General features: G+C 39.1%; 1 protein-coding gene across 3 annotated transcripts in view; it reads left to right on the forward strand.

Annotated features, from left to right (window-relative positions):
* The window catches only part of TDRD7 (tudor domain containing 7), a 79484-nt gene that overhangs the window by 45183 nt on the left and 20464 nt on the right, over nucleotides 1-13837 (forward strand). For all 3 annotated transcript variants that reach the window (XM_021706716.1, XM_021706718.1, XM_021706717.1), the window contains 4 exons: nucleotides 6039-6150; nucleotides 7897-8099; nucleotides 9081-9215; nucleotides 11411-11497. In XM_021706716.1, the coding sequence (XP_021562391.1) occupies nucleotides 6039-6150; nucleotides 7897-8099; nucleotides 9081-9215; nucleotides 11411-11497 (537 nt within the window). The remainder of the gene's footprint in view (nucleotides 1-6038; nucleotides 6151-7896; nucleotides 8100-9080; nucleotides 9216-11410; nucleotides 11498-13837) is intronic.

Raw genomic sequence — 13837 nt, forward strand, 5'->3', positions numbered from 1 at the left:
CTCAGAGTTTTAGATACAAACAATAAATTTTTCTGCATGAGAGTATCTATAACTCATGGTCTAATCAGGAAAGGCACTTATTCCCATTCCCAGAGGATATAGAATGAGTACTGACCAGAGCTCTGGGGCCTCTTGTCAAGGCCAGTACTTTGGAGTGAGGGAAGCAACAGAGACCAGAGATGATTCTTCCTCTCCCTCTTCTGTAGCCAGGACCTGGGTCTTTCTTCATGGCCACTCCCAGTGTTACCCGATCCATCCTCTTGGAAAGCCAGAGGGTCCGTCTGCTGTTCTCTCCCATCAGCAAGGCCTAAGACTTCTAGTCTTGGGCGCATTCCTGGCGGTCAGCTTCTGCCCCCTTGTCTCTTCTTACCCTCACTGCAGAGACTGAGAAGCACGGTTTTCCTGAGAGCAATGATGCCTTCGGGCCTTGGGGCTCCCAGATAATGTGCAATGGAGCTGCATGTTAGCCCCCTATGCCATGTGGTCATCTGTACTTGTCTACTGTTTTTAATGTGTCACTTCTTTTTTTAATGTGTCACTTCTTTCTGTCTTGGTGGAAGCTGTGTGTCCATTTGGAATTTATCCTTTGAATAATCGGCCTACTACTTTAGAGAGAGGAAGGTCTTTTCTTCCTTGGTTGTTACGATTTCTCTCCTTCCCTAAAGGGAAATATCTTTCAAGACTTGAGCTCATTTCCATCTTTCCCAATGAGAAGGATGCTGTGTAGGAGGGTCACCCTGGGCTCCCAGTTCTAAAATTCTTTGTATTTGTACAGAGGACTCTCAGGCTTTGGGGGAAATATGTCTAGAGATCTTTTGGTTTTCTCTAGATTTTGCAAGCAAGGAAATATACTTCTATTCTACAGCCACTGTTTATAATACAAAACCTTACTCCATGTGCCACTGCCAGCCCCTGGCTAGTAATCCCCCTCTGTGTCATTAAGTGCAGATGACCAGCCCCTGAACCCAGGCTTAAGTCCATCAGTTACTCTCCACTGAAACCCCTGCCCCAAGCATGACATCAAGAGGTCAGGAAGGGATGCTTGCTGTTTCCTATCCAATTTGTTCAATAGAAGCCCACTCTCTCCAGAAGTAAGCTCACCCAGCCACCTAACCACTTTCCTATTCACAGAGACATTTAGGAAATCCTTTATGCAAATCTACAGAGGTACCACTTTTAAGTGATTTGACAGACTTTTAAAAACCTGAAAATGGCCGGGCTCGGTGGCTCAGCCTGTAATCCCGCGCCTTTGGGAGGCTGAGGTGAGTGGATTGCCTGAGCCCGCGGGTTCGAGACCCGCCTGGGCAGCGAGACCTCATCTCTACAATAAATCAAAAAATTAGCCGGGCGTGGTAGCGCGCGCCTGTAATTCCGGCTACTCGGAAGGCTGAGGCGGAAGGATTGCCAGAGCCCAGCAGGTCGAGGCTGCGGTGGCCGGGAGCGGCCACTGCACTCCAGTCTGGGTGACAGAGTGAGACTCCAACTCAAATAAATAAATAAATAAATAAATAACCTGAAAATGAAAAAGCAGTTTGGCAGTTTCTTATAAACTTATTAAACACTTACTATATGACCCCTAAGGCCCACAAAAAGTCTTGTGCATATACATGTTTGTAGAAGTTTTATTTATTAATAGTCCCAAACTGGAAGCAGCCCAAATATGCACCAGCTGGTAAATCATATAAACAAATTATAGTTTATTATATAATGAAACACTGTTCAGCAATAAAAAGGAATCAACTACTGATATAATCAATCTCATGGATGAATTTCACAGACTTTGTGCTGATTGAAAGAAGCTAGATACAAAAGAATACTATTGTATGATTCCATATAAATGATGTCTGAGAACAGGTAAAATTTATCTGCAGTGATAGAAACCACATCAGTGGTTGCCTGGGACAAGAAGTGGAGGGAGACTGATTGTAAAGGGCAAGAGAGAACTTTTGGGGACAATGGAAATGGTTTGTATCTTGATTATGGTGATTATATGGGTACATACATTGGTGAAAACCTATTAAATTGTATACTTCAAATGGGTATACTTTTATTTTATAAAAGTAAATTTTACTTTTATAAAGTTTGAAAAAATCTGGAAAAAGCTAACAATCAAGTTGGTCACTGGACCAATGGAGAATACAGATTTGGGCACTCGTCCTGACTGCCTGTATTTGCTTGTGTGCCTTTGGTCAAGTCCCTCCATTCCTCTGGGCCTCTAGTTGATAGGAATAATCATCTCCAAATGGTCCTAGATAAACTTCTGTTTCCTGGCCTTATCTCTCCCCCTACCCTTAGGAAGTTCAACAAAAGCTAAGCTCTTTTAAGGCATGGGATCTTCCTTCCTTTCTTTCATTTGTTCTAGAAAGTTCTTTCTGTTCTTTCCTTTCTTCCCCTCCCTCTCCCTCCCTCCCTCCCTTTCTTTTGTGGGATCTCAGTCTGTTGCCCCAGGCTGGGAGTATAGTGACACAATTACAGCTCACTGTAGCTTCTACATCCTAGGCTTAGGTGATCCTTTCACTTTAGCCTCCTGAGTAGCTGGGACTACAGGTATACACTACTACACCTGTCTGATTTTTTATTTTTCTATAGACACTTGGTCTTGCTATGTTGCCCAGGCTGGTTTCAAACTCCTAACCTCAAGTAGTTTTCCCACCTCAGCCCCCCAAAGGGTTACAGGCCTAAGCCACCATACCTGGCCTTATGGGAATTTCTTTTGAAGAGAAGGATCACATAAATCCTAGTGATACATTAACAGTGCAACAGTGTGTACAATAAATAATACAAATATTCCATAAGGATATCTCCCAGTCTGAAACCTATAGGACAATCACTTTCTTTCCTCCCTACCTCCATCTTGGCAATTCAGACTCTGGAGTCAAATAGACCTGAATTTGAGTCTCAGCTCTGCCATTTCTAGCTATGTGGACTTGGAAAAGTTATTTAACTTCTCTAATTGCTTATCTTTAAAATCAGAATCTATTGTCATGTTATATCTGCCTGAGTACACTTTTCATTCATTTTTTTCACTATTCTAGAGCAGAGGGCAAGACAAATCCTTGTTCTCAAGAAGCTTATATTCTAGTGAGAAAAGACAGTCCATAAAGCAAGTCTATAATAAATACACAAAACAATTTCAGTGCAACTTCAGTGCAACTTCAGTGCAGTGCAATTTCAGTGCAGTGCAATTTCAGTGCAACTTCAGTGCAGTGCAATTTCAGTGCTATAATTGAAAACAACTCTGAAGGAAGGAATAGGCAGGGTGAAGTGATGTCATTTAGATGTTTCAAAAATTCCAGTACTGTTGTGGGGAATGGATTGTAGTAGGGCACAGAAAAAAGTAAGACTGGTGAATTGTCCGTTGCAATAGCCAGCTACCTTGTAACCTGAATTAGACTGGCAATAGTGGAGACAGAGGTAATGGGAGAGATTCAGGATCTATTTGGAATCAGAACTGACAAGACACTAATTCCTTGTATGTGGGCGAGAAGCGAAAGAGAAGATTCAAGATGGCACCTGGGTTTGGGGCTTGAGCAGTTGAGTAGATATTGGTGCCATTTGTTGAAATTGATAAGTTAGAAAGAAGAACCAGTATAGGGGGCAATCAAGGATTTTGTTGGATCTGTTAGGTTTGAGGATAGCCATCAGATTTCACATGAGTGAGTTTAGAGCTCTGGGAGCATTGGGCCTAGAGGTTCTAAGTTGGTTGGCTTCGGCACATAGGTGCCATTTGAAGTCATAGGACTGGACGAGATCACTTGCAGAAGGAACATACAGAGAAGAGGTGGGACTCAGAACCAGGCTCTGAAACACATCAGCATATAGATGTGGGCATAGAGGAGCAAAGAGCCTCTAAGGATGGCCAAAGTAGGAAAACCAGGAGAGTGGTGTCCAGAAGCCAGAAAAAGAGTGTCTCATGCAGAAGGGAGTGACCAGCCGTGTCATTGCTGCTGAGAGAGATAGCTCGATATCTTGTGCAGCAGTAAGCTCTTACAACAGCAGTGGTATGGCAATCCTGGCCTGATCTTGTTCCCCACATCCCCGTGAAGCTGACAGAGATGATTTCTCCCTTTGTTAGCTACTTACTACCAGTCTTGTTTTTCTTGAACCGAACTTTGCCTGACAGTGGGTACTAATTCCCTCCACCTGTCAGGTTCCTGGTGAGTAGGAGAAACAGAAGCAAGCGACACTCCCCGAGGTTGGTGCCAGTTGGGCCTGACCCAGGCCCACATCCCAGGGTTGTCTACTGTGTTACTCAGGTGGTGCTGGGAGTTCTTTGACCACTTGGTGGAGCCAGAGAACCAGGGAGGGACTGGACCCCCGGTAGGATTATGAGCCTGCTGGTGCTGATCCCAGGACATTAGAGAAACTACTCAGCCCTCATGGAGCAAAGGACACAGGGCAGGCTGTGGTGAGAGACACACTGGGCAATATGGACCAGTGTTTCATGAACTGCAGCTGTCATACAAATATGTGCTGTCGTGATAAAAAACAAGAAAGAAAAGAAACAAGCGACAAACAGTACAGAAAGACTTTGAAGCTTTTGGAGCAGTTATTCTTTAGTCTGTTCTTATGCTAAGAACACACCTCGAATTTCCTGGGAGTCATGATTTCACACACACTGTCCTTTTGTCAGACCATGTTACCTCCATTTCCAGTCAGGGAAGAGCCGAATCCACGTTGTAGGTGGTGATAGTTGTCATAGGAAATGAGAGCTCGCTGACTCCCATGGCCTATGGGAAGATAGAGCAGGTGCGAATTTAGACTTGGAGAAATGGACTTGTGCACTTAAATAGCCAGCCGCCTGACATGGGACAGTGTTACGTCACATGTGGACTCTAAGAGATGATCTTTCTGATGTGGGACAGACAGGCCCCACAGGCCCACCTATCAGATGGTCCATGGGAGCGAATGGTCTCTCTGCCTCTTCTTTTTTCCCTTAGAGTCTCTGCTGGGGAAGATTTTGTGTGTGTGTTTGGTACCAAAATCTAGGTACTAGGAAACTTGCATGTGGACTTCATTTGTCTGCTGCAAATGAAAGGGACCTCTGCCTTTATGTTACTTGGTATTTCTCAGCCAAGCCTTTGCACTGGTTTTTGTTGTTTTGTTTTTTAATAACCATCATCTGCTTTAATTAGAGAAGCATACCAGCATTTTCTCCCAGATTTTTAGTTAACATTCAAAACCACAGTTTTGCTGTTTTTAGATTTTATTTTTCTCATAATAAAAAAGGTTTTATGTTTGTATAATCTTTTTCAATGGAAGATTCTATAAATATTCCAAAAATAATATCCAGGCTCTTAATGATCTGTGCTAATGATGAAGAAGAGTTGTATTGGTTTCTGCAAACACAGACCTCTGTTCAGAAGATGTGGGACCTTTTGCTGAGCTTATTGAGGGCCTAACCTACTTCACATCCCTGAATAAAAAACAAGAGTGCCAATTTTCTTCAATGTAAAATTCCATGTTGTCCAACCATGATACCATTGTTGTCATTGACAGAAGCTTCTCAGTCCCTGAAGTGCAGTAGCTGAGACTGGATATTACAAATGCAGCTTTGGGGATTTAGAATCCAGTAAATACCACAAGAATGATGCCTATTCTAGAAACAAACACTGGCGCCCAGGGAATGGGTAGGAGTGTGCAACTCAAAAAAGAATAAGGTGATGCAGGCATTATGATATTAATGAAAGTGGGGAAGGGAGGGAGCAGAGTTGCCAAACCCAGATGGCTGGGCTGCTGAGAGATCAGCAACAGCAAGGCGAGGCTGAGTGGCATCAGCTTGTTCTTCCCATTGAGAGGGGTGAAACAAAACCCTGGGGTCTGGAACCAGGAGCCCTTGGTTTCTTTAATCTTAGCCCTAGCCTTTCTCTTCTGCAGTGAGTCAGGGGACATCTGGCTTTCTCCAGGCAGTTGTCACGCCATTTAACTTGCTCATTGTGGAATAAAATGAAGCCAATTAAATGTATCAAATGATTTTTTTAAGTGAGAATGAAGAACTTTGAGCCTAAACATTTTTGGTTTTTTTTTTTAATCATTAGGTATGCTATGTTGACTATGGTTTTAGTGAAAATGTTGAAAAGAGCAAAGCATACAAATTGAACCCGAAGTTTTGTTCACTTTCATTCCAAGCTACAAAATGTAAGCTTGCAGGTAAGAGGAACTTTAAAAAATAACTCTCCTCATTTTGATAGGGGAAAACCACTGTGTTTTTGAGTGGTTAAATCCTAAAGTGGACTCGGTATCTCAAGGTGCTATAATGTGTTATTGAGTGAAAGGTTTAAATGAATTCATGTTCAAGGTGCTTATGTTTTTATTATATTTTATGGTGTGTGTGTGTGTGTGTGTATGAGTAACATTGTAAGGGCTTCATCTGCCCTTTACTCATATTACCACCTGATCTCAGCCTCCCATCAGATCAATGGGGCAGCATTGGATTCTCATAGAAGCATTGTAAACTGCACATGTGAGGGGTCTAGGTTGAGCATTCCTTATGAGAATCAAATGTCTGATGATCTGAGGTGGAGCTGAGGCGGTGATACTAGCACTGGGGATCAGTTGCAAATATAGATTAATGTTAGCAGTGAGGTTTGACTGCACAGAGACCATAATAAATCAACTGCTTATAGACTCATATCAAAATCCCATCAAGGAGTGGCAAGTGAATTGACGAACTTCAATTGCACAGCTGCATCTGATGGCAGGCTTTAAGTCAGAATCCAACACTTATTTTAGTCCGCCCATGGCCAGCCCGTTGTTTTATTTACCACTTTTGTCTACACCTATTTTTAATGATGAGTTGTGTAATTATTACATTATATATGACAATTAATAATAATAGAAATAGAGTGCATAATAAATGTTGTGCACTTGAATCATCCTGAAACCATTCCCCACCCTCCCAGTCTGTGGAAAAATTGCCTTCCATGAAAGCATTCCCTGATGCCAAAAAGGTTGTGATATATATGACATATGCAATTTCAGTTTTCAAAGAATTTAAGGAGCAATTGGACTTCAAAAAAAATTATCTAATCCCTCCATTATATACTTTTTTTTTTTGAGTTGGAGTCTCACTCTGTTGCCCAGGCTAGAGTACAGTGGCATGATCACAGCTACTGCATCCTCAACCAGCTGGGCTCAAGCAGTCCTTCCACCTCAGCCTTCCAAGTAGCTGGGACTACTACAGGCGCACACCACCACACGCCCAGCTAATTTTATTTATTTATTGTAGAGCCAAGGTCTCACCATGTTGCTCAGTCTGGTCTCGAACTCCTGGACTCAGTCAATCCTCTCACCTCGGCCTCCCTAAGTTCTGGGATTATGAATTATGGCATTATATACCATTTAATTTTTCTTTGATAAATAAATCAAAAGGTTCTTTGATATCCTCAGAGCCATAACGGTATATACTAAAAGTAATAATAATAATAATAGCGGTTGTCTCGATTTGCAATAAATGTGTATTCATTTTATGAGAAAAAATGTATATATTTAATTAGAAAGTGAAAAAAATCAAAGGTAGAATTTTAGGAAGAGCTTTACAGACATGATTGATAGCATGACATGATTCTTATATGTATTAGCCTTCTTGTTTTAAATATGTATTTGTGTATACAGTGAAGACTGTTTTTCCTAAAGTAGAAATTCTGATTGATTATCTATTTTTTTTCTTGTTTTAAGATTACCTGCTTTAGTGTATCATTCAAAAGGGCATTCGCATTATAGTTTATAAAATCTAGAGATAAGGTAAAGAAGATAGTAAAACAAAGCTTTCATATAAAATTTAATAATTTTGTGGTATGTTCATAATTTTAATAAGTGATCAAGACAGGCACAATCAGTCCATCTTTAAATGATCTTGCTAATTAAGTAGAAATTAAAATATTCAATATTTTTCAGGATTGGAAGTGCTAAGCGATGATCCTGATTTGGTGAAGGCAGTTGAATCTTTAACTTGTGGAAAGATCTTTGCAGTGGAAATACTTGACAAAGCTGATATTCCACTTGTTGTTCTGTACGATACCTCAGGAGAAGATGATATCAATATCAATGCCACCTGCTTGAAAGCCATATGTGACAAGTCACTAGAGGTTCACCTGCAGGTACCGTCATGATCACTATTGTCACCTGTTACACATATTGCTCAAAAGAAAATCATCAGAAAAGAATGTTATAACTTTTAGGCTAACAAACTGACATATCTATAGATATTATTATAGATACTGACATATAGCAATACATGTGGGGAGTGGGAAGGAGAGGGTTAGCTGGAAGGCAAAGAATGCCAAAATGTTAATAGTAATTATTTCTTAGGAACTGGATTTTTTATTTTCCAGTTTCTACAATGATTGTATATTGACTTTATATATTAAAAAATTTTTGCAAAGATAAAAAGGGAAGATAATACAAAAGAATGTAAAATTGGGTTCATGAGGATGTTTTTTAAATGTGAAGAACATACATTCCCAAAAGGATACCATTAAATAAATTATAGGATATTCACAGTAGTTAAAAATGATTTTTTAAAAATACTTCATTAAAACAATGGAAACATTTTTGCTTTAATAAGTAGAATAGCTAAGAATTATCTTTATCTTTATATTATGATTTGACTAAAAAGGGCTAAAATTGAATATTTATTGTGATTATAGTTTTAAAAAATTACTCAAATTCTTATGACCTGTGGGTACAGGTTCATAAGTAGGCTGATCATGGAACTGATTTTGTAAGGGGTTTTTTATTTTCACTTCTGTTAATGTTGCAAAAATATGGTTTATGTAATACATAATTCTTTTCCTAAAAGGGAGAAAATAAGCCAACACTATGGATAGTCTTAACTTTTCAAACAATAGAGTGATAATATATGCAAAATGTCTATTTGTGCCTGATACAAGTGATATTAGATATTCCTTTTGGGAAGAGAGGAATCCAAATTAGTTTTTTACATTTAAGTTGTGAATTTCATTTCATCCTGTGTCCTCTAACTTAGAAGATTTTGATTGTTCATAGGATATTTAGGTAGATCCCCCTAAGAGCTGCTTTTTGTTCTCAATCATTCTTGGGATGTTCTTTGTCTGTTCTAGGTTGATGCCATGTACACAAATGTCAAAGTGACTAATATTTGCTCTGATGGGACACTCTACTGCCAGGTGCCTTGTAAGGGTCTAAACAAGCTCAGTGACCTTCTGCATAAGATAGAGGACTACTTCCATTGCAAGGTATGGCAGTACATCATCTACCTCTAAAATTACAAAGAGTGATTCACAACCAGGTGTGGTGGCCTGTAATCCTAGCACTTTGGAAGGCTGAGGTGGGAGGGTTACTTGAAGCCCTGTTTCTATCTGTTTGTTTGTTTATTTTTGAGTGGGGAGGTCTCACTCTGTCACCCAGGTTGGAATGCAGTGGTAGATCATGGCTTACCGCAGCCTTGGACTTCTGGGCTCAGGTTATCCTTCCACCTCAGCCTTCCAAGTAGCTGGGACTACAGGTGCATACCATCACACCTGGCTAATTTTTAAAATTCTTTTATAGAGGTATAATCTTGTTATGTCACCTAGGCTAGTCTCAAACTCTTGGGCTCAAGCTATCCTCCCACTTTAGCCTTCCAAAGGGCTGGGATTGCAGGCATGAGCCACTGCACCCAACCTCTCTCTGTTTTAAAAAATAAAAGAGTGGTTCACTAAATTGTGTAAGTATGGAGAAATTTTTAATAATTTAAAGTAAAATGTCTAGAATAGTAGGTAAGAGCTGCAGACTTCAGAGCTTTAAAAGAGAAACACAGCATTTATTTTTCTGCATTGTAAAATGAAGATACTAATAGTATATATCTACAGGATTCTCATAAGGACTAGTCTCAGTACTGCTTAGCACAGTGACTAGTATATGCTAAATGTTCAACAATCGGTAAATATGTTGTTTATAACATGCAGTTGATGGTTCTACAATGCAGCTGCCTATAACTGTGTCTGCTAGAGCCAGTGGGCTCTACTGCCTCAGGCAAAGGAGAAACCTTGGTATTTAGGAGGAGAATAAAACTTTCCTTCTTAATTCTGCCCTCATCTTCCGTCTCAGGTATCATTTTCTAAGCTTTTTATGTCCCTGATAACTTGCTGCCTGGTAAATGTGATTCTGCAGCTTATATTGCATTAATAAGCTCACTCTTTAATTCTAGTATGTTTTGTTCTCTGAATCAGGATTTATAGAGGTTTCATTGTGTTTTAAGTTTCTAACATGGTTTTCTTATCTCCATTAGGACATTATAGTTGTAATCTAGAATATGCTGTGGTTTCCAAGTAACTAAACCCTATTCCCGCCTCAATCCTGACCACCTTACCACTGGAAAAGATCCCTTCCCTCTAACCTACAAAGTACATCAGACCCCTCTGAGCATTTGTATTTAGCTTTGTATTTTAGTTATTTGGATACTTGAGGGCAGAGACATGCCTTATCAATTTTCTACATTCCTTATAGTACCTAATCTAGTGTCTTGCATAGAATAAATATTACAAGATATTTATTGAATCTGGTTAAATCTGCATTCAAACTATAGTCTAGAGTTGAGGTATTAGATTTATAGTTTTGCCTTGTTTTGTGTTAAAGATATCATATGTGTATCTCAAGGTCATTACTTTGGTTTAATTTGCTAGTCTATCTTGAAGAATTTTGAAACACCCAGAGAGGCTGACTCCAGTGACTCATTTGTATGGATATTGTCCCTATAACTTGTGGTAAAAGTTATATAAAAGTTATACTCTTGGTATTTCCTAGTATCCTGGTAACCTGAGTGGAGACACTGCCTTTAGGGAGAGTGGAAACTCTCATCCTGACCAGAAAAAGACCACGAAAGGTCCCCAGCTCAAACTATAGCAGCAGAGGAAGATGAAGAAACTTAGCTGTAATTTATTAGCATTTCACTGGCTGACATACATAATTGTGTTGACCACATTTATTTTGGAATTAAAATCTTATATTTGAACCTAAATGTTAAGAGATGAAAGGACAGGCCTTATGTAAGGTAGCCCAGCCTCTTTTCATCCATGCTGCTCTCCTACTTTCTATCAGCTGTAACACCTCTAACACCTCTCTTCATGTGTAGCTGATAGAGCCAGTGCATAAAAAATCATACTGACCTCTAAATATTTTTAGACATTTTAACAGTGCTGACATATGAGCTGTGTGCATGTAGGGAGAGTATATCACTGACATCAACAAATGTGTGAGAAACAAGACAGAAGTTTTATAATTCCTTTTTTTCATTTGCTGCATCCATTGCATTATACTGCTTGGATGGAAAGGGCTCACAGGAAGTCTGATTATGTGTAGGTCCGCCAGTGCCATGGTGATCTGTTTTTCTAATGGTGTAACCATGTGCTCTTTGCTAAGAGTAATGAAGGTATGCATTTGTGTTTTGTAGCACATGACCTCTGAGTACTTCGTTTCATTACCCTTCTGTGGGAAGATCTGCCTCTTCCATTGCAAAGGAAAATGGTTACGAGTAGAGGTAAATTCACTTGACTTTCTTTTAACTTACTGTGAAATATTTCAAATATACAAATAGGTTTTTTAAAAAACAGAATAAGCATCTGTGGATGAAATAAAACTTGATGAGTATGGTTGAAGCTCCTTGTTTGCATCCCCTTCCTTCTACCTAGAACTCCATCCCTGAGTGAATTTGGTGTTTCTCCTTCTTACTTGTGTATACCTTTTTTTTATTTTTTTGAGTCAGTGTCTTACTCTGTCACCCGCTGGAGTGCAGCGGCACAATCACAGTTTACTACAGCCTCAGTCTCCTGGGTTCAAGCAATTCTTCCACCTCAGCCTCCCAAGTAGCTGGGACTACCCATGCACACCACCATGCCCAGATAATTTTTTGTTTTGTTTTTTTAGTTGGAGTCTCACCTGTTGCCCAGGCTGGAGTGCAGTGGCATACTCATGGCAACTGCAGCCTTGAACTGCTGGGCTCAGGCAATCCTTCCACCTCAACCTTCCAAGTAGCTGGAAATACAGACGCCACCACGCCCAGCTAATTTTTGTGTTTTTTTTTTTAATTGTAAAGATGAGGTCTCACTAAGTTGCCCAGGCTGGTCTCAAATCCCCAGGCTCAGGTAGTCCTCTCACCTTGGCCTCCCAAAGTACTGGGATTACTGGCTGAGCCACCGCACCCAGTCCAATTTTTTGATATTTTATAGAGACATGGTCTCGCTTTGACGTCCAGGGTGGTCTCAAACTCCTGGGCTCAAGCAGTTCTCCTGTCTCAACCTCCCAAAAGCTGGGATTATATGAGTGAACCACCGTACCTGGTCTCTTAGTTGTTTGTATTCTTGCTGTATTTTTATCTATACACACATACTTTTACTATATATTTGTAATATATATAAATGAATATGTATAGATCATACATATAGTAAAAGGTAAATGAATATAACTACAACTAATGAATAAATGTTTTAAAAATTTACATAGATAGTAAAATTTATTTGTTCTTATGAAACATGTTTTTTCATTCAATATGTTTGTGAGATTCATTCATGTTGCTGAGTGCAGCTCTGGTTCATCTATTTTTATTGCCATATGATAAAACAATATGATTATGCCAGCATTATCATTCTGTCTTCCTGATAATAGACATTTAGATTATTTCTAGTTTTTTGTTATAACCAGCATCCCTTCCATTGAGAGTATATCTCCTTTCCATTAAGCATATAGCTCTTTGAGAGTTCTGGCTGCATGGGGGAGCCTCGGATCCTCCCTCTTTCCTGCGTGGATTAAGGCCATGTCTCTTGCCAGGACAGCTTTGGCTTCTATTTCCTTTCCCTAAAAACTGTCTCGTTTTCTTGAACGCTCAGTTAAGAATTTGAAAGGAGATTTGTTATATTTTATCATATGTTCCTATATGTTTTGAAAAAATCAGGTTTAGGATTTTTGAGGTTACTCTTTCCCTCCTTCCCATCCATCTCTCCATCCCTTCCTCCCTGCCTTCCTTCCTTTCTTCCTGTTGCTAAAATACAGATTTTGGGGTTTTTTAAAAAATGTTTTTTTCTTTGATACAAAGGTTCTTAATCTAGATGCAAGGACCTCTACTTTCAGAGGGGTTCCTTAACACCTTCTGGAATTGTATGCAAATTGTGAGTGTATGTGTATGAGTGTATATGTGTGTTTGTATTATATATTTTGAGGGGTACATGTGTGTAATTTTTATAAGATTCTCAACGTCTCCAAAAGGTAAGAACCGCTGCTTTATTTTTTTAAATGCTGCACAGCAACATTTTGATAACTTACTTATTTTCCCATTATTTTAATAAAAGTTGATCATGTGCACTTTAACAAAAGCAGGAATTTTGAAGTAATTATTGTCACTAATAAGAATATATATCAGAAGGCTAAAATCTGGGGTTGTATGACCAAGGGTTATATGTTTGTTGAAAGGATCACAGCATTATTTAGATCTTAAAGCTCTGTGTTACTTAGTTATTATTGTATAAATGTACAAATACTAACTTTTAAGCTTTTTTAAATTTTGAAATAATTTTATTGTTTTAAAAAGTTGCAAAAATAGTACAAAGAAGTCCCATTTGCCTTTTAGTCACCTTCTCCAAGTGTTAAAATCTTATATAATTATCAAAATGAGGAAATTAACATAAATATGGTACCATTAACTAATCTTCAGAACTTGATATTTCCCAAATTGTTCCACAAATGTCCTTTTTCTGCTCCAGAATCCAATTCAGTATCGCACATTAACTTAATTGTCATGTCTTCTTAGTATCCTTCAATCTGGCAGTACTTAATCTTTCTTTATGGATTTTATGGATGTGACTTCTTTTTTTTTTTTTTTTTTTTT

This window comes from Carlito syrichta, unplaced genomic scaffold, assembly GCF_000164805.1.
Source record: "Carlito syrichta isolate Samal-C Ts95f unplaced genomic scaffold, Tarsius_syrichta-2.0.1 Scaffold315953, whole genome shotgun sequence".
NCBI classification, from domain to species: domain Eukaryota; kingdom Metazoa; phylum Chordata; class Mammalia; order Primates; family Tarsiidae; genus Carlito; species Carlito syrichta.